At 41.5% G+C, this 21,538-nt stretch overlaps 1 protein-coding gene across 1 annotated transcript in view; it reads left to right on the forward strand.

The window, feature by feature from the left end:
• The window catches only part of ADAM32 (ADAM metallopeptidase domain 32), a 448,014-nt gene that overhangs the window by 267,292 nt on the left and 159,184 nt on the right, over positions 1 to 21,538 (forward strand). The window contains exon 10 of the mRNA XM_007935060.1: positions 15,276 to 15,357. Within this exon, the coding sequence (XP_007933251.1) occupies positions 15,276 to 15,357 (82 nt within the window). The remainder of the gene's footprint in view (positions 1 to 15,275; positions 15,358 to 21,538) is intronic.

The following is a 21,538-nucleotide window of genomic DNA, read 5'->3' on the forward strand; positions in this document are numbered from 1 at the left end:
TGAGTCGGGTCCGACTTGATGACACATAACAACAACAATTGCTTTTTCATAGCAGTTGACTATTTCCTTGTAATTTGTAAGGATTGTTTTTGAAAGTTAATCGGTAAATTTATTTTCCCTTTTTTTTTTCTGTTTTGAACATTTTACTGTGGTTTGGGTGAAAGTTTACAGGGCAAATTGGTTTCCCACTCAACAGTTAATACACATTGTATTTTGTGACATTAGTCAAAATCCCTTCAGTGTGACAATACTCTTCTCACTTCCTCTCTGGCTTACCCATTTCCATTTGCCCTCTTTCCTGCCTTCTAAACTTTGTTTCTGAGCAAATGCTACCCTTTTGGTCTTGTGTGGGTGACTGTTATGAGGGGTATGTTTCTCATAGGTGTTACTTACTAACTTTATAGTCTTATCTATTGTTTGACTGAAAGGGGATATCCAGGGGTAAGTTCACTTCCAACTTTGAAGAATATCTAAGGGCCATAGTCTCAGGGATTTCACTAGTTTCTAGGAGACCAGTAAGTCTACTCATTTTTATGATTTTGAATTTTGTTCTAAAGTTTTCTTCCATCTTACCCAGAACCTTCTATTATCCTAATCAAAGTGGTCAATATTGGTAGGTGGGCACCATTTAATTCAGGTTTCAGGCTCATAGGTGCTGTGGTTTGTGTGGTACTAATTGCTTCCTTGAGTCTTTGATTATCTTCACTCTTCTTTGCTTCCAACACAGAGAAAATATTGCACATTAGAAGGCTGCTCACAAGCTTTTAAGACCTCAGTTGACCTTGATGTCCCTCAAGACTATGGTCCGAAGCCCCCAAGCCAAGTGCCACAGTCTCAAGATTTTTGGTTATGGCTAAGAAATTTTCATAACTTTGCCCCCTATATTCTCTACTATATACGTGCATCTATTTATAGCATATATAGATATATATATAGAAATACCCTCTGCCAAACATTTATGCATTCATGGGTTACTCCCATACACCATCTCACAACTTGCATATCTACCTATGTATCCACTCATAAGTTATTGTTTGTTGTTATAGTTAATGCATGATGTATGTCATAGTATTTACTACTGTTGCCTTTTATTCTTGTGTACCTCCCAGTGTCTTCCTTTGCCTTGGTTATGTTGTGCTGACCTTCCTGTTCATTCAAGTTAATACATGTCTACTATCTAGTTAGTTATTTACCCTTCCTTAACCTCTGATCCCTGGTAACCATCAAAGAATGTTTCTTTCTGTGTGTAAACCTTTCCTTAACTTTTTATAGTAGAGGTTTCATATAGTATTTGTCTTTCTGTGATTGACTTATCTCACTCAGCATAATGTGCTCCAAGTTTGTCTGTGTTATGAAGTGTTTCACAAATTCTTCATTATTGTTTAACATTGCATAGTGTTCCCTTGTGTGTATGTTTATACTGTAGATTGTTTACCCATTTTTCTGTTGAAAGACACTTAGGTTGTTTCCTTTTTTTTTTTTTTTTGCTATTCTGACTAGTGCTGTGATAAATATATGTAAACATATATGGCTCTTATATCTCCACTTATGAATCTAGTAGTGGAATTGCTGGATCATATGGTTTCTTTATTTGTAATATTTTGAGGAAGTCCCATATTATTTTCAACAGTGGTTGGACCATTTTACAATCCCACCAGTAGTGTATGAGTATTCCCTTATCTCCAGCAGCATTTGTTTCCTTTTTTTTGTTGTTGTTGTTTTCACTGCTTTTGTTGCAGAATGAGATGGTATCTTCTTGTTGTGATTTAGATCTCTAATGGCTAAAAATCACATATTAATCTTCATGTGTTTGTTGGCTGCCTGAATGTCTTCTTTGGTGCACTGTCTATTCATGTTCTTTCCCCATTTCTTAAATGGATTGTTTGTCTTTTGGTTGTTGAGGTACTGGAGTTTTCTATAAATTTCAGAGATTAATCCTGTGTCAGATAAGTCATTGCCAAAAATTGTGTTACAATCTGTTCTGGTTACCTAGTGCCAGTGAGGAGAGAGAACCTAGGCATGCCCAAAGCAGCAGGGTGGGAGAACAGGAGAAAGGGTATTAAAAGCTCAGAACCTGGACAGAGGAGCAGTCAGCCGCAGGGATCCAGGTGAGGAGAGAGAACACAGGCATGCCCAAACAGCAGGACGGGAGAGTGGGAGAAAGGGGAATAAAAGCCAAGAACCAGAACACAGGAGCAGTCAGTTGCAGGGATCCAGGTGAGGAGAGAGAACCTGGCACACCCAAAGCAACCGAACAGAAGAGCAGGAGAAAGGGAATTAAAAGCCATGAAGCCAGACAGAGGAGCAGTCATCCGTAGATGTCCAGGTGAGGAGAGGGAATCCAGGCACACCCAAAGCAACAGTGCAGGAGAGTGGGAGAAAGGGGAATAAAAACCAGGAACCCGGACAGTGGAACAGCCAGCTGCATGGATCCTGGTGAGGAGAGAGAACCCAGGCATGCCCAAAGCAGCTGGTCAGAAGAGTGGGAGAAAGGGGATTAAAAGCCAGTCACCTGGACAGAGGAGCAGTCAGCCGCAGGTTACCAAGTGAGGAGAGAACCCAGGCACGCCTAAATCAGCAAGATGGTAGAGTGGGAGAAAGGGGATTAAAAACCAGGAACACAGACAGAGGAACACTCAGCTGTAGGAATCCAGGTGAGGAGACAGAACTAAGGCATGCCCAAAGCAGCAGGGCGGGAGAGCAGGAGTAAGGGGATTAAAAGCCCAGGAATCCAGACAGAGGACCAGTGAGCCACAGGGATCCAGGTGAGGAGAGAGAACTGAAGCACGCCTAAAGAGGCAGGCGGGAGAGTTGGAGAAAGGGTATTAAAAGCCAGAAATCTGGAGAGAGGAGCAGTCACCTTCAGGGGTCCAGGTGAGGAGACGGAACCCGAGTATGCCCAAAGCAGAAGTATGGGATAGCAGGAGAAAAGGGAATAAAAGCCAGAAAGCTGGATGGAGGAGCAGTCAGCCACAGGGGTCCAGGTGAGGATAGAGAACCCACGCATGCACAAAGCAGCAGGATGGGAGAGTGGGAGAAAGGAGATTAAAAGCCAGGAACTAGGACAGAGGAACAGTCAGCCTCAGGGATCCAGGTGAGGAGAGAGAACCCAGGCGTGCCCAAAGCAACAGAACAAGAGAGCGGGAGAAAAGGGACTAAAAGCCAAGAACCCAGACAGAGGAGTAGTCAGCCATAGAGGTCCAAGTGAGGAGAGGGAACCCAGGCATACTCAAAGCCACAGCGCAGGAGAAAGGGGATTAAACCAGGAACCCAGACAGTGGAACAGCAGCCGCAGGGATCCTGGTGAGGAGAGAGAACCCAGGCACTTCCAAATTAGCTGGATGGAAGGGCGGGGGAAAGGGGATTAAAAGCCAGGAACCTGGACAGAGGAGCAGTCAGCTGCAGGGATCTAGGTGAGGGTTTAGAACTAAGGCACGCCCAAAGCAGCAGAGTGGGGGAGCAGGAATAAGGGGATTAAAATCCCAGGAAACCAGTCATAGGACCAGTGAGGCACAGGGATCCAGGTGAGGAGAGAGAACTCAGGCATGCCCAAAGTAGCAGGGTGTGAGAGCAGGAGTAATGGGATTAAAAGCCCAGGAACCCATACAGAGGAGCAGTCAGCTGCAGGGATCCAGGTGAGGATTTAGAACTAAGACATGCCCAAAGCAGCAGGGCAGGAGAGCATGTGAAAGGGCATTAAAAGCCCAGGAACCCAGTCAGAGGACTAGGGAGCTGCAGGGATCCAGGTGAGGAGAGAGAACCCAGGCACTCCTAAAGCAGCACGATGGGAGAGCGGGGGAAAGGGGATTAAAAGCCAGGAACACAGACAGAGGAGCATACAGCTGCAAGGGTCCAGGTGAGGAGAGGCAGCCAAGGCACACCCAAATCAACAGGATAGGAGAGTGGGAGCAAAGGGATTAAAATCCAGGAACCCAGACAGAGGAGTAGTCAGCCGCAGGGATCCAAGTGAGGAAGGAGGACTAAGGCACGCCCAAAGCAGCATGGAGGAAGAACGGGAGTAAGGAGGGTAAAAGCCCAGGAATCCGGACATAGGAGCAGTCAGCTTCAGAGGTCCAGGTGAGAAGAGGGAACCCAGGCACACCCAAAGCCACAGTGCAGGAGAGCGGGAGAAAGGAACGCCAGGAACCCGGAGAGTGGAACAGTCAGCTGCAGGGAGCCTGGTAAGTAGAAAGAACACAGGCACACCCAAAGAAGCTGGATGGAAGAGAAGGAGAAAGGAGATTTAAAGCCAGTCACCTGGACAGAGGAGCATTCAGCTGCAGGGAACCAGGGAAGGAGAGAAAACCCAAGAATACCCAAAGTAGCAGGACGGGAGAGGGGAAGAAAGGGAATTAAAAATCAGGAACACAGACAGAGGAGTAGCCAGCTGCAGGGTTCCAGGTGAGGAGAGAGAACTCAGGCATGCCCAAAGCAGCAGGGCAGGAGAGCGGGAGTAACGGGATTAAAAGCCCAGGAACCCATACAGAAGAACAGTCAGCCGCAGGCATCCAGGTGAGGATTTAGAACTAAGCATGCCCAAACAGCAGGGCGGGAGAGTGGGAATAAGGGGATTAAAATCCCAGGAACCCAGACAAAGGAATAGTTAGCTGCAGGGATCCAGGTGAGGAGAGAGAACTCAGGCACGCCCATAGCAGCAGGACAGGAGAGTGGGAGAAAAGGGCTTAAAAACCAGGAGCCTGGTGAGAGGAGTAGTCAGCCACAGGAATCCATGTGAGGATTTACAAGGCATGCCAAGAGCAGCAGGGCGGGAGAGTGGGAGTAAGGGGATTAAAAGCCCAGGAATTGGGACAGAAGAGCAGTCAGCCTCAGAGGTCCAGGTGAGGAGAGGGAGCCAGGCACGCCAGGACAGGACAGGAGAGCACGAGTAAGTGGATTAAAAGCCCTGAAATCGGGACAGAAGAGCAGTCAGCCTCAGAGGTCCAGGTGAGGAGAGGGAGCCAGGCACGCCAGGACAGGACAGGAGAGCACGAGTAAGTGGATTAAAAGCCCTGAAATCGGGACAGAAGAGCAGTCAGCTTCAGGGATCCAGGTGAGGAGAGAGAACACAGGCATTCCCAAAGCAGCAGGATGGGAGAGCGGGAGAAAGGGTATTCAAAGCCAGGAACCCGGACAGAGGAGCAGTCAGCTGCAGGGGTCCAGGTGAGGAGAGGGAGCCAGGCACGCCCAAAGAACCAGGACAGGAGAGCAGGAGTAAGTGGATTAAAAGCCCTGAAATCAGGACAGAAGAGCAGTCAGCTTCAGGGATCCAGGTAAGGAGAGAGAACACAGGCATTCCCAAAGCAGCAGGATGGGAGAGCGGGAGAAAGGGTATTCAAAGCCAGGAACCTGGACAGAGGAGCAGACAGCTGCAGGGGTCCAGGTGAGGAAAGGGAGCCCAGGCATGCCAAAGCAGCAGGATGGGAAAGCGGGAGAAAAGGGATTAAAATCCAGGAACCCAGACAGAGGAGTAGTTAGCCACAGGGATGCGGGTGAGGAGGGAGAACTAAGGCACGCCCAAAGCAACTGAACAGGATAGCAGGGGAAAGGGAATTAAAAGGCAGGAAACCAGACAAAGGAGCAGTCATCCGCAGATGTCCAGGTGAGGAGAGGGAACCCAGGCACACCCAAAGCAACAGCACAGGAGAGTGGGAGAAAGGGGATTAAAAGACAGGAACCCAGACAGTGTAACAGCCAGCTGCATGGATCCTGGTGAGGAGAGAGAACCCAGGCATGCCCAAAGCAGCCGGTTGGAAGAGTGGGAGAAAGGGGATTAAAAACCAGGAACATGGACAGAGGAACACTCAGCTGCAGGGATCCAGGTGAGGAGAAAGAGCTAGAGCATGCCCAAAGCAACAGGGTGGGAGAGTGGGAGTAAGGGGATTAAGAGCCCAGGAATCCAGACAGAGGACCAGTGAGCCACAGGGATCCAGGTGAGGAGAGAGAACTGAAGCATGCCCAAAGCAGCAGGGTGAGAGAGTTGGAGAAAGGGTATCAAAAGCCAGAAATCCGGAGAGAGGACCAGTCACCTTCAGGAGTCCAGGTGAGGAAACAGAACCTGAGTACACCCAAAGCAGAAGTACAGGATAGCGGGAGAAAAGGGAATAAAAGCCAGGAACCCTGGCAGAGGAGGAGTCAGCCACAGGGATCTGGCTGAGGATTTAGAACTAAGGCACACCCAAAGCAGCAGGGAGGGAGAGTGGGAGTAAGGGGATTAAAAACCGGGAACACGGACAGAGAGCGGTCAGCTGCAGGGATCCAGGTGAGGAGAGAGAACTGAGGCCTGCTGAAAGAAGCAGGATGATAGAGCAGGAGAAAGGGGATTAAAAGCCAGGAACCTGGTCAGAGGAGCAATCAGCTGCAGGTTTCCAGGTGAGGAGAGGGAAACCAGGCACGCCCAATGCAGCAGGATGGGAGAGTGGGAGAAAGGGGATTAAAAGCCAGGAACCCAGACAGAGGAGCAGTCAGCCGCAGGCATCCAGGTGAGGAGAGAGAACCCAGGCATGCCCAAAGCAGCAGAAGGGGAGAGCAGGAGAGAGGGAATTAAAAGCCAGGAGCCTGGATAGAGGAGCAGTCAGCCGCAGGGCTCCAGGTGAGGAGAGAGAACCCAGGTATGCCCAACGCAGCAGGATGTGAGAGCAGGTGAAATGGAATTAAAAGCCAGGAACCCTGACAGAGGAGTAGTCAACTGTAGGCATCCAGGTGAGGAGAAGAAACTAAGGCATGCCCAAAGCAGCAGGGTGGGAGAGCAGGAGTAAGAGGATTAAAAGCACAGGAACCTGGACAGAGGAGCAGTAGCTGCAGAGATCTAGGTGAGGAGAGAGAACACAAGCATGCCAAAGCAGCAGGATGGGAGAGTGGGAGAAAGGGTATTAAAAGTCAGGAACCCGGACAGAGGAGCAGTCAGCCGCGGCTGCCCAGGTTTGGAGAGAGAACCCAGGCATGCCTAAAGCAGCAGGATGAGAGAGTGGGAGAAAGGGGATTAAAAGCCAGGAACCCAGACAGAGTATCAGTCAGCCACAGGGATCCAGGTGAGGAGAGAGAACCCAGGCATGCCCAAAGCAGCAGGATGGGAGAGCGGGAGAAAGGGGATTAAAAGCCAGAAACACGGATGCAGGAGCAGTCAGCTGCAGTGATCCAGGTGAGGAGAGAGAACTCAGGCATGCCCAAAGAAGCGTGATGGTAGAGCGGGAGAAAGGGGATTAAAAGCTAGGAACTTGGACAGAGGAGCAGTCATCCGCATGGATCCAGGTGAGGAGAGAGAACCCAAGCACTCCCAAAGAAGCAGGAGGGGAGAGTGGGAGAAAGGGTATTTAAAGCCAGGAACCTGGACAGAGGAGTAGTCAGCCCCAGGGATCCTGGTGAGGAGAAGAAACTCAGGCATGCCCAGAGCAGCAGGGCCAGAGAGTGGGACAAAGAGGATTAAAAGCCAGGAACCTGGACAGAGGAGCATTTAGCTTCAGGGACCCAGGTAAGGGTGGTACGAGAAGTTTCCAACAGGGAGACAAACTTGTCTGTTGGTTTGTCCTACTGTGGTGACGTGTTGATGTGAGTTTTGAGGCTGAGCCCCTGGTGTTTCAAACCCAGTGGGATGCAAATTGTGCATAGGTATCAGCCCAGCTTACAGACTGAGATGACTAGGGAGGAGGAAGAGGCTGTCCACTTCTCAAAGAATTGGCCAGGGAAAACCTTATGAATAGCAAAGAAACACTGTTTGATATCTTACCGCACAACTTTGTGAATAGTCCAGTTAGGTTAGAAGGCTCTCAAGATAGGACTGGGAAAGAGCGGCATCATCTGAGTTAACCCAGCCTTACTCATATGGATAAGGTAAAGCTTCCAAGTCCTCCATTTGCTGATGTGGCACCACTCAAATTGAAGAGCAACAGCTGAAGATATCCATTAATCATTGGAACATGGAATGTACGAAGTATGAATCTAGGAAAATTGGAAGTTGTCAAAAATGAAATGGAACATATAAAGATTGATATCCTCGGCATTAGTGAGCTGAATGGACTGGTTTTGACCATTTTGAATCAGATAACCATATGATCTACTATGCCAGGAATGAGTTTGACGAGGAATGGCTTGACATTCATCATCACAAAGGATGTTTCAAGATCTGTCCTAAAGTACAATGCTGTCAGTGATAGGATAATATCCATGTGCCTACAAGGAAGACCCATTAATACGACTATTATTCAGATTTATGCCCCAACCACCAAAGCCAAAGATGAGGAAACTGAAGAATTTTATCAACTTCTGCAGTCTGAAATTGACAGAACATGCAATCAGGATGTGTTAATTATCACTGGTGACTGGAATGCAAAAGTTGGAAACAGAAGAATCACTAGTAGTTGGAAAATTTGGTCTTCGTGACAGAAATAATGCTGGAACTTGTATGGTAGAATTTTGCAAGACCAGACAAAGCCAACTGAAGAAAAAATTTAAGCCTCGAGTTGCAATATTGAGAGATTCTATGGGCAAAATATTGAATGATGCAGGAAATATTAAGAGAAGATGGCAGGAATACACAGAGTCACTGTACCAAAAAGAACTGGTCGATCTTCATCCATTTCAGGAAGTGGCATATGATCTAGAACCAATGGTACTAAAGGAGGAAGTTGAAGCTGCAAGGAAAGAATTGGCGAAGAACAAGGCTCTGGGAATTGACGGAATACCTTTTGAGATATTTCAACAAACGGATGCCCCATTGGAGGCACTCATTTGATTATGCCAAGAGGAAGACATCTATGTTTGTACCCATTCCAAAGGTGATCCCACAGAATGTGGAAATTATAGAACAATATCATTAATATTGCACACAAGGAAGATCTTACTGAAGATAATTCAAAAAATGGTTGCAGCAGTACATTGAGAGAGAACTTCCAGAGGTGCAAGTTGCATTCAGAAGAGGTCATGGAACAAGGGATATCATAGCTGCTGTTAGATGGATCTTGGCTCAAGGCAAAGAATACCAGAAAGATGTTTACTTGTGTTTTATTGACTATGCAAAGGCATTTGATTGTGTGGATCATGACAAATTATGGATAACATTGAGAAGAATGGGAATCCCTGAACACTTGATTGTACTCATGAGGAACCTGTACCTTGACCAGGAGGCTGTCATTCAGATGGAACAAGGGGACACTACATGGTTTAAAATCAAGAAGGGAGTGCATCAGGGTTGTATCCTTTCCTCACTTTACTTGCTGAAAGTGAGGATGACTTGAGGCACTTACTGATGAAGTTTGAAGAATACAGTCTGCAGTATGGATTACATCTCAATATAAAGAAAACAAAAATCCTTACAACTGGACCAATGAGCAGCACCATAATAAATGGAGAGAAAATTGAGGTTGTCAAAGAATTCACGTTGCTTAGTTCTACAATTGATGCCAATAGAAGCAGCAGTCAGGACATCAGACGACATATAGTATTGGGAAGCTCAACCACGAAGGAACATATGCATGTGAGAGCTGGACAATGAATAAGGAAGTCCGAAGAAGAGTTGATTCTTTTGAATTGTGGTGCTGGCGAAGAATGCTGAAACTACCATGGACTGCTAAAAGAACTAACAGATCTGTCCTGGAGGAAGTGCACCCGAAATGCTCCTTGGAAGCGAGAATGGCCAGACTTTGTCTCACCTATTTTGGTCATGTTGTCAGAAGAGACCATTCCCTGGAGAAGGATGTCATGCTTGGTAGGGTGGAGGGTCGATGAAAGAGGGGGAGGCCTTCAACGAGATGGATTGACATGGTGGCTGGGATGATGGGCTCAAGTATAGCAGGGATCATGGTGCTGGTGTGGGATCAGGAAGTGTTTCTTTCTGCTGTGCATGGGGTCACTATGAGTCGGAAACGACTTGATGGCACCTAACAACTAACAACAAATCTCATGCTACAAAGATGCTTTGTAGTATTTTGATGCCTTTAAATTTATTGATTCTTGTTTTGTGGCCTAACATATGGTCTGCTCTGGAGACCTTAATGTGTTAATTGCAAAAGAATATATATTGTGCTATCATTGAGTGAAGTGTTCTGTATACATCTATGACATCTAGTTGGTTGATTGTGTTGTTTAGATCTTTATTGAGTTTCTTTCTAGTTGTTCTGTCCTTCATCAAAAATGGTATATTAAAGTCTTCTTTTGTTATTGTGGAGTTGTCTATTTCTCTTTTCAATTCTGTTAAAGTTTGATTTATGTATTTTGGGGTTTTTCATTGGATGCATTGATATTTATTATGGTTATGTCCTCTTGTTTGATTGGTCCTTTAATCATTATATAATAAATCACTTCCTTGTCTCTTTTGCCTTAAAATCTGTTTGATCAGAAATTAATATTGGCACTCCCCTTTTTTGGTTGCCATTTGCTTGATATATGTTTTTCCATCCTTCAATGTTTAGCTTATTTTTGTCTTTGTGTGTAAGTTGTGTCTTTTAGACAGCATGTTGATGGTTCATGTTTTCTTATCCATTCTGCTACTCTCTGTCTCTTGACTGGTCATCTAATCTGTTAACATTCATTATAAATATCTATACATATGAATATATCTGCTGCCATTTTGCTGTTTTTTTTTTTTTTTTTGGTATGCATATGTGTGTGGGGGTTAGATGGTTTCTTTGTTCAGTATGCTTTTTTTTTGCTGAGCTCATTTTGATTGTGGATTTCCTTCATTGCTACTGTTTTAGTGTTTACTGAAACTTTATCATTTTCTTCTTTTTTTTTTTTAGTGAAAAGATTTATTAATTTTTTTGAGGTTACACTGCAATTTATTATTACTTTCCCAAATTTAAACTTTTCCATTTATCTTTATATCATCTTGACTTCCTCTGCATTTGAAACTTCATCATCACTTATTCTCTACTTTTGCTTTGTAGTTAGCATCATTTACAAATTGACATTTCTGATTCACTATTTTCAATCTTGTACATTTAGTTTATTTTTGATAGTTCTATATCTGAGTTGATTTTCAAATGGTGTTGTACGTGTTAATCTCAGGTTGTTGTCTGCCATTGTTAGTTCTCTGTCTGGAGGACTCCTTTCAGAATTCTTGTAAGGTTGGTCTGATTTTTGCTAATTCTCTTAATTTCTGTTTACCTGGGAATGTCCTAATTTCATCATCATATTTGAGAGACAGTTTTGCTGGATATATAATTCTTGGTTGGTAATTTTTTTCTTTCAGGGTTTTATATATATCTTCCTATTTTCTTCTTGCCTGCATAGTTTCTGCCAAGAAATTAGACCTTTGTCTTATTGTTTCTACTTCATAGATGACTTTTCTTTTTTCCAAAGCTGCTTTCAAGATATTTCTTTGACTCTGGTTTTGAAAAGTTTGATTACCTGTCTTGGTGATTTTCTTTAGGGGGCTATCCTATTTTGGGTTTGCTGAGCTTCCAGAGTGTATATCTTATCTTTTACAATAATATAGGGAACTTTTCTTCCAACAAATGTTCAACAGTTTTCTCTGCTTTTTTTGGGTCTTTTCCTGTCCTGGAATTCCAACCACTTGCAGGTTATTACTCTTGATGGTGTCTCAAATGATTCTTAGGCTTTCTTCATATTTTTTTTCTTCCATTCTTTTTTCTGATTGTTCCTCTACCAGATTACTGTTGAGAGAATTGTCTTAAGTTTCACTAATTATGTGCTCCATTGATTCAAGTCTACTCCTTTGTCCTTCCAATGTATTATCTATTTCTGTAATTTTACTATTAATCTTATGGATTTGTCTTTGCTGTATTTTGTATGCTTTCTAATTTTCCATTTGTTTTATAAATTTGTCTCTCTCTCATTTTTTTAAATTCTTCTAGTGTTTTGTCTGTATTTTCCTTGATTTTGTCTGTGGTTTCCTCAAAATTTCAATCCATTGAAGGTTCCTAAATATTGTCTCAGATAATTCCATTAGCATTTCTTTCTCCAGGAAATTTTCTGGTTCTGTGTTTTGGTCTCTTGTTTGAGCCATCTTTTCCTGTTGTTTTGTGTGATTTGAAGTTGTCTGGTGTCTCTGAGACATTGTACTGTTATTGTATTAAGTTGTTCATTTTATGTCTGTTCTGGTTAACTGGTACCACTCTGACAAGAATATACCATGAATGGAATGGCTTAAAGAAACAGGAGTTTATTCTCTTACAGTTTGGAGGCTTTAAGTCCAAGTTCATTGTGCCAGGCTCTAGGGGCTGGGTGAAAGCCCTTCAACCTTGGGCTTCAGCTCTGCCTCCTTCTCCTGTCCCCTGAAGCTGGAGGCTTTTCTTCAGTCAGCTGCTGGCTGCTGAGGCTGACAAGCAAAGGTTGAGAAGTAATAAAGCATAGTCTCAATATTACCAAACCACATGATAGGCCATTAATTCAAGTCCATTAAAAGTCCCAAAATCGGCAGAGCATGGCAGGGTCAGCTTAGGACAGGAGAAGCAGGTGTTGGTCACTGTCTGTCATCAGTCCAGTAGTGTTGGAGGTGGTGGTGGCACTTGCTCTGTGGGTAGAGTAGCAGTGTGGGTGGATATGGCTGGATGTGGTCACTGGCTCCCAACTGTTAGGGAAAGATAGAAAGACAAGAAAAGAGAGGGGTAGGGAGAAGGAAAAAAAAGGAAAAGAAAATAATAAATGCATAGAAGAGGGAATACCATAGAAGAAAGAAAAAGAGAAAAAAGAGCGGGGGGAAAGAAAGAGAAACAGAACAAAACAAACAAAAACCCAAAAACAAAGTCAGCAGAGTAGTGGTGAAGTGATAGGTGCCAAAAACAGGTGTGATGGAAATGTGGCACTCACTTGATGGGAGCACACACCACCAAATACAAAGGGTCAGGGTTGGCACTACTGAACACAGAGGCAGTGGGGAGCATGGTACTCATTCAGCTGGATCAAAGGAAAAAGAAGGAACAAGGGGAAAAAGGTGGGAGGAATTAGAAGAAAAGGGAAAAGAAAACAAGGGGAGAAGAGGGAATGACAGAACAAGGGAAGAAAGTAAAAGAAAAAGGAAAGGGGGAAAAAAAAACAGTGCAAATGTTAGTTGCCAAACACAGCTGCAGGTGCAACATGGGGCTCACTCCAGGAGAGTTCACACTGCTTTTCATAGAGGAGTGGGATGGGTGCTATGGACCCTTAAAGGGGGAGAGGTAGAAAATGAAAAAATAAAAGAGAATATGAAGAAGAAATAAGAGGAAAACAAGGGGGAGAAGAGGGAAGAACTAAGAAGAAGGAAGAAAGGAAAGAAAGAAAAAAAGCAGTACATTACTATTGAATGTGCCAGCCACCAAACATACCTTTGCAGGAATGCAGCACTTGCTCTGCTGGAATACAAACCTCTCACCAGGGAGGGACAGGGACAGTTGCTGCTAACCACATAGGTAGTGAAGGAGGGGCTCCTGCTCTTAGGAAAAGATGGAAGAGCAGGTGGACTAAGCAGAAAGATAAAGTGAAAGAAAATTGGCACAGCACTGGCAATGAGAGGAGTTTGGCCTCTGGGTGGGTAAGTGAGGGGAGGGCTCTGCCAGTTGTCACAAAGAGGTTGTGTAAGGGAATGAAGAATGACACACCTCTGTTGTTGCCTGATCACCGATGTTGGTGCTGGTGCAATCCTGCACAAGTGGAGCCAGTTTTCTGGTTCCTACTCTGATTGGAACACTGCTGCAGTAATTCAAAATGACCCCATTGTGCCAGTTGGCAGTTTACCACTTCTTGTACACTGTTTTCATTCATTTTCTTCCTCTCATTAGTGTTTGATATACTTCTTTATCTTTTTGAATATTTGTTGTAGATGATCTGGATAGTGTATCTGCCTAACCCACCATCTTGGAACCTAGACTCCCTATTTTCAGTCTTACAAGTTTATTTTACTGGGTTTGTTTCCAGGTGATGTTATGTGTCTTAATTTCACTGACATTATTGGTTCTCCGTCTGAAGGACTCTCTTTAACATTTCTTTAAGGTTGGTGTGGTTTTTCAGATTCTCTTAATTTTTGTTTATCTTGGAAAATCCTAATTTTACCATTGTTGAGGAACGATTTTCCTGGATATACAATTCTTGGTTGGTAATTTTTTTCCTTCAGAGTTTTATATATGTCATCCCATTGCCTTTTGCTTGTGTAGTTTCTGCCAAGAAATAAGAGCTTAGTCTTATTGGTTCTCCATTACAGGTAACTTTCCCCTTTCTCAAGCTGCTTTCAGGATTATTTATTTTTTTGTCTTTGCTTTTGGAAAGTTTAATTATGATATGCCTTGGTAATTTTCTGTTGGGTACTATCATATTTAAAGTTAATTTAACTTCTTGAATAGAAGTCTTCTCATCTTTCATGATATTAGGTATGTTACCTGCCAACAAATCTTAGGCAATTTTCTGTATCCTTTTTTTTTTTTTTTTGTCTCTTCCTGTTCTGGAATTCCAATCACATGTAAGTTACTCCTTTTAATGGTGTTCTACATAATTTTTAGGTTTTCTTCATTCATTTGTCTTACTGTTCCTCTAATAGATTAATATTAAAGGATTTGTTTTCAATTTTCCTGATTCTATCTTCCACTGATTCAGTTATACTTCTGTACCCTTCCGATGCATTATCTATTTCTGAAATTTTAGTTTTAATCTTCTCAAATTCTAATTCTACTTTTGTTTGCTTTCTTATTATCTGTTTGGTTCACCAACTTGTTCTTGTTTTCTTGCATTCTTCTAGGGATTTGTATGTATTTTCCATGATTTTGTCTATGATGTATTTGGTTTTATCTGTGTTTTCCTTGATCTCTTATTTAATATGTTGAAATATCCTAAATAGAATTCTTTAAAATTACTTACCTGGTAGTTCCATTACTGTTTCTTCCTCTGAAAGTTTTACTAGCCCCCTATTTGATTGCTTGCTTGAGTCGTCTTGTCCCCCCCATTTTTTTTTACATGTGATTTTAAGTTGTCTGTTGCGTAGGAGACATTGTGTGTTATTGTATTTATTTGTGAACTGTATGTTTACTTCACCCTATGAGAAACTGGTGAGCTTTTCTTCATAGGAGTGACAAGTTTTAATCTATACAGTGAAAATGTTTTTGGTTAAAATATTTGACTGTAGACTTAGCTAACCCAAAATAAATGTGAAACTTATTTTAGAAATCCAGAGTGTTTAATCTAATTTAGTTAAGAATATCTTCCAAATTTGAAACAATTAAGAGCATATGGAAAAGTTTTACTTAAAGTTGATTCAGCTTGGGTCTCTATGAACTGCAGACTTAAATCATTAGGAGCAATTCTCACATTTAAATTGTTTGATAAAATAAATTATAAATCTATACCTATTTTTTTAGTTACAGGGATTATCCAAATTATGTTGGAGCAGTATTTCCTGGAAAGATGTGTGATAGTCGTTATTCTGCAGGAATTGCTTTGGTAAGTAATTTCTTAATCTTTAAACATTCATGCATTAAAAATGATCTAACATGACTTAGAGAATGGGATACCCAGCTTCTGAAGTGTTACCTTTGTTTCACACATAACTAGAGAGTAAATTCAAAATGTGTGATGTTGAGAAGGGCAAGAAGATTTTTGTTCAGAAGTGTGCCCAGTGCCACAGTGTGGAAAGAAAAGTGAGCTGAGCCCAAATCTGGGCCAAATTTTCATTTGTTTGGGTAGAAGACTGGTCAATCCCCTGAATCCTCTTACACAGATGCTAATAAGAGCAAAAGTATCTATCACCTGGGGAGAAGACATACTGATGGAGTATTTGGAGAATCCCAAGAAGTACATCCCTAGAACAAAATGATCTTTGCTGGCATTAAGAATTAGGCGTGAAGTGCAGACTTGATAGCTTACCTCAAGAAAGCTGCTGAAGAATAATAGTTGGCTATTGTTTTATTTATTACAAAACAGGAATGTGTCATGACTTTTTTTTTTTCTCACATATACCAGCTGACTTCATACACCAGAATTCAGATCCTGAATGGCTGATAGAATATTTTTATTGGGAGTCCTGAATTAAATAAGATTGGCTATGGTTAAATGAATATGATCAACTTTTAAAATTTTGATGGTAATTTCAGTTCAGCAAGTGTTATCACTGCTTTTCCTTTCTAAAGATATGATTGGACTTGAGGCTAGATTAGTAATGTTGGAATAGTAATGTTCAATTTTTTACAAAGATGGTGAATGCCATCTCACAACCTATAGGAGATTGATTTTATGTTTGGATTTATGTAACTGATTACATGAATACATTTAAATACTAGGGAAGTCTCTTCACTGTCTCATGGAACAGAGAAAGACTCTCCTGTTTCAGTTTGTATCCATCAGTCTGTTGAAATGCAAGGTTTGGAGATAGATACGCTACTTTATCATTTTGCTTTTATATGTGTTAATATAATTAAAGTTCCCTGTATCTAAAATGTTGCTTTTTAATTAACAAAAGGCATTTCAGTGTGGTTTGGTTATGATATCAAATAAAGAATATTTAACAACAACAAAAAATCTTATGTAATAGTAGTTTTTATACAATTTATAATTATAATTAAAGATTGCATCTGTATCCGTACTATTAAGTTTGAAGTGTGTAGAAGGGAAAGTATTCTATAAAACATGTGGTTTACTGACAAACCAAAACCAAACCCACTGCTGTCAAGTCCATTCCAACTCATAGCAACCCTACAGGACAGGGTAGAATTGCCTTATAGAGTTTCCAGTGCTGTAAATCTTTACAGAGGCAGACTGCCACATCTTTCTCCTGTAGAGTGGCTTGTGGGTTTGTACTGCCAGCCTTTTGGTTAGTAGCTGAGCATTTAACACCTGCACTAACAGGGCTCCTTGTAGTTACTGCAATTGGCTTTATTTGGAAGTTAAAGTAGGAATAAAAATATCATAAACACACATGCATTTTCTGTATATAGAATAATGATCATGAGAAATTATCTGTAATAAATTTAAGAAATAAATTTATATAACACAAATAGATTTTTGTCTGTAGACAAAATGTTGTAGACATATTCTTACAGATAAAATAGCTTCAAAGTAAAAATAAATAAGGTAAGACAAACAAAAAGTACAATAAAAATACTTTAAAATGTTTCAAACTTTTGAAAGACAGTATTTCAAAGAAACTTTTCTATCTTAAATATTTATAGTATGTCTAAGTATTATAGGAGCTCTGGTAGCATAGTACCTAAGGCACTTGACTGCTAACCCGAAGGCTGGTGGTTCAAACCCACCAGCCACTCCTTGGAAGGAAGGTTGGACAATATACTTTCTGTAGTGATATCACCTCGGAAACCCAAGGAGGGGTCTCTATGAGTTGGGTCCAACTCCATAGCACATACCAACAACAGCAACAACAACAAGTATGTTATACACATATAAAATCCACTTGTACATTCAGATATACCATTTATAGGCAGTTCCTGGATTAGCAAACGGTGGTTGTACATGTGGACTTCACCAGATGGAGCACACAAGAATCAGATTGCCTATTTCTGTGACAAGAGGTTACACACAAGCTCAATATCTTCGGCCAAAGCTAGGCCAGGAGATGATTGTGGAACAGATCATCAACTGCTCATATGTAAGTTCAAATTGAGTTGAAGACAATTAAAACAAGTCTACAAGAGCCAAAATATGACTTTGAGTATATCCCCCCTGAATTTAGAGCCCATTTAAAGAATACATTTGATGCATTGAACACCAATGACCAAAAACCAGCGGAACTGTGGGATGACATCAAGAACATCATCCATGAAGAAAGCAAGAGATCATTAAAAAGACAGGAAAAGAAGAAAATACCAAAATGGATGTCAGAAGAGATTCTGAAACTTGCCCCTGAATGGAGAGTAGCTAAAGCAAATGGAAGAAACGACAAAATAAAAGAGCAGAACAGATTTCAAAGAGCAGCTTAAGAAGACAAAGCCAGTTATTACAGTGAAATGTGCAAAGACCTGGAGTTAGAAAACCAAAAGTGAAGAATATGCTTGGCATTTCTTAAGCTCGAAGAACTGAAGAAAAAAATTTAAGCCTTGAGTTGCAATGTTGAAAGACTCTATGGACAAAATATTGAATGATGCAGGAAACATCAAAAGAAGATGGAAAGAATATACAGTAACTGTACCAAAAATAATTGGTCAATGTTCATTCATTTCAAGAGGTGACATAGGATCAAGAACCAAAGGTATTGAAGGAAGAAATTGAGGCTACATTGAAGGAAATGGCAAAAAAACAAGACTCCAGGAATTGATGGAATACTTTTAGATGTTTCAACAAATGGATGGCTCACTAGAAGCATTCACTTGGCTATACCAAGAGATTTGGAAGACAGCTACCTGGCCAACTGACTGGAAGAGATCCATATTTGTACCCATCCAAAGAAAGGTGATCCCACAGAATGTGGAAATTATCGAACAATATTATTAATATTGCAAATTAATATTGCAAATAAAATCTTACTGAAGATACTTCAAAAATGGTTACAGAAGTATATTGACAGAGAGCTTCCAGAAATGCAAGCCAAATTCAGAAGAGGATGTGGAATGAGGGATATCATTGCTAAGGTTAGATGGATCTTGGCTGAAAGCAAAGAATACCAGAAAGATGTTTACTTGTATTTTATTCACTATGCAAAAGCATTTGATTTTGTGGATCATAAAAAATTATGGGTAACATTGAGAAGAATGGGAATTCCAGAACACTTAATTGTACTCATGAGGAATGTGTACATAGACCAGGAGGCTGTCGTTCAAGCAGAACAAGGTGGATACTGCATGGTTTGAAATCAAGAAGAGATTGTGTCTGGGTTATGTCCTTTCACCATACTTACTCAATTTTTATGCTGAGCAAATAATCCGAGAAGATGGATTATATGAAGAAGAATGTGGAATTAGGATTGGAGGAAGACTCATTAATAACCTGCGATACACAGATGACCCAACTTTGTTTGCTGAAAGTGAGGATGACTTGAAGCACTTACAGATGAAGACTGAAGACTACAATCTGCAGTCTGGATTACACCGCAACATAAAGAAAATGAAAATTCTTCACAACTGGACCAATAAGTAGCATCATGATAAATGGCGAAAAGATTGAAATTGTCGAGACTTCATTTTACTTGGTTCCACAATCAACACCAATGGAAGCAGTAGTCAGGACATGAGATGACATATTGCATTAGACAAATCTGCTGCAAAAGACCACTTTCAAGAGATGAAGAGCAAAGGTATCTCCTTGAAGACTAAGGTGTGCTTAACCCAAGCCATGAATTTCAATCACCTCTTATGCTTGAGAGAGCTGGACAATAAATAAGGAAGATGGAAGAAGAGTGATACTTTTGATTTGAGGTGTTGGTGAAGAATGCTGAAAGTACCATGGACAGCTAGAAGAACTAAGAAATCTATCCTGCAGGAAGTGCAGCTGGAATGCTCCTTGGAAGCGAGAGTGGCTCACCTACTTTGGTTATGTTGTCAGAAGGAACCATTCCCTGGAGAGGGATATCATGCTTGGTAAAGTGGAGGGTCAATGAAAAATGGGAAGTGCCTCAACAAGGTGGACTCACACAGTGGCTGCAATGATAGGCTCAGGTATAGAAAGGATTGTGTGTCTGGCATAGGACTGGGCAGTGTTTCATTCTGTTGTACATAAGGTCACTATGAGCCAGAGATGACTCGATGGCATCTACCAACAAGAGCACCATGCAGAAGTCTTCAATAAATACTAGGAAGCAAATATCAGCAATATATAACAAGAAAAATATATTGTGACCTAGTTGGATTTATTTCAGAAATGCTAGATTGATTTAGTATTAGCAATCAATGTAATTCACCATGCTAAGAAAACAATTTGAGAAATTATATAATCATATCAATAGATACAAGGAAAAAAAGAAATTCAACATGAAAAAAAAATTTGCTAAAATTACAGCAAAATTAGAGTAGGAGAACATTCAATATAGTAAAAAATGAAGGAAGGATTGCATGTTCGGTCAATTTCAGACTGCAGAAGTTGGTAAAAATCTTCAATTTTCTTAACTTTGGCTTTGGTGGTTGGTGCATAAATTTGAATAATAACAGTATTAACTGGTCTTCCTTGTAGACAAATGGATATCCTGTCACTGACAGCACTGTACTTTAGGACAGATCTTGAAACATCATTTGCAATGATGAATGCCACACCATTCCTCTTCAAATTGTCATTCCTGGCATAGTAGATCATATGGTTGTCTGATTCAAAATGGCCAAAACCGGTCCATTTAAACCACTAATGCCTAGGATATCAATCTTTATGGGTTCCATTTCATTTTTGACAACTTTTCCTACCAATTTTTGACATTTTTTTTGACAACCAATTTTCCTTGATTCATACTTTGTACATTCCATTTTCTGATTATTAATGGATGTTTGCAACTGTTTCTTCTCAATTTGAGTTGTGCCATGTCAGGAGCTCTGGTAGCATAGTGCCTAAGGCACTTGACTGCTAACCAGAAGGCTGGCGGTTCAAACCCACCAGCTACTCCTCAGAAGGAAGGTTGGGCAATCTACTTCCGTAGTGATATTGCCTCGGACCCCAAGGAGGGGTTGCTATGAGTCGGGTCCGACTTGATGGCAAGTAACAACAACAACATGTCAGCAAATGGAGGTCCTGAAAGCTTTACTTTATCCATATTATTAAGGTCGGTTCTACTCTTCTGAGGCAGCTCTTTCCCAGTTGTGCATTTTGGCCTAAGGGGCTGGTCTTCCTGCACTGTATTGGACAATGTTTCCAGGCTATTCATAAAGTTATCCAGTGATGTATCAGACAGTGTTTTTCTGCTATTCATAAGGTTTTCCCTGGCCAATTCTGTGAGAAATGGGTGGGCTCTTCCTTCTTCCTAGTCTGTCTCAGTTTGTAAGCTGCGTTGAAACCTGTGTGCACCATGCGCAACCCTGCTGGCTTTTGATACACTGGTAGCATAGCTTCAAGCCTCACCGCAATGTGGAAGCCACCACAGTATGACAAACTGACAGACCAGTTCATCTCCCTTAGCTGTTGGAAACCTCTCCACCCTCCCCTTACCTAATTCCTACCTTGATCCTGCCACTTTGTTGTCCCCGGTGTTCCCTCCCTTTCCTGCCTCTGGGAGTGGGTCCTGTCTCCCAGTGCCTTACATGGATCCTGCAATTATGGGGTAGGGAAAGATTTCTTAAAGTGACCCCAAAACACTAATTATAAAAGAAAGGTTGGATAAATGGATCACATTAAAGTTAGAAGATTCTGTTCATGAAAAGATGGCATTAAGAGAATGAAAAGACAAACCATAGAGTGGGAAAGACATTCACAGTGCACGAATAACTCATATACATAATATATACAATTCTTCTACAGATCAAAAAAAGATAGCCAAGGCAGCAGAAAAATGGGCAAGATATTTGCACAAGTACATCACAAGAATAGAATACCCAAATGGCAAAAAAAAAAAAAAAAAAAAAAAAAAAAAAACATGGAAGAGAATGCAATACAAAATCAAAAGCGTGAAATACAACTTCACACCCACCAGAAATGATATTATTAGAATACTGGCAATAGTTAATGTTTGTAAGCATATGGAGCAACTGCAACACTCATA

The sequence above is a fragment of the Orycteropus afer genome, unplaced genomic scaffold (assembly GCF_000298275.1).
Source record: "Orycteropus afer afer isolate SDZICR_OR568_19922 unplaced genomic scaffold, OryAfe1.0 scaffold00024, whole genome shotgun sequence".
NCBI classification, from domain to species: Eukaryota; Metazoa; Chordata; class Mammalia; order Tubulidentata; family Orycteropodidae; genus Orycteropus; species Orycteropus afer.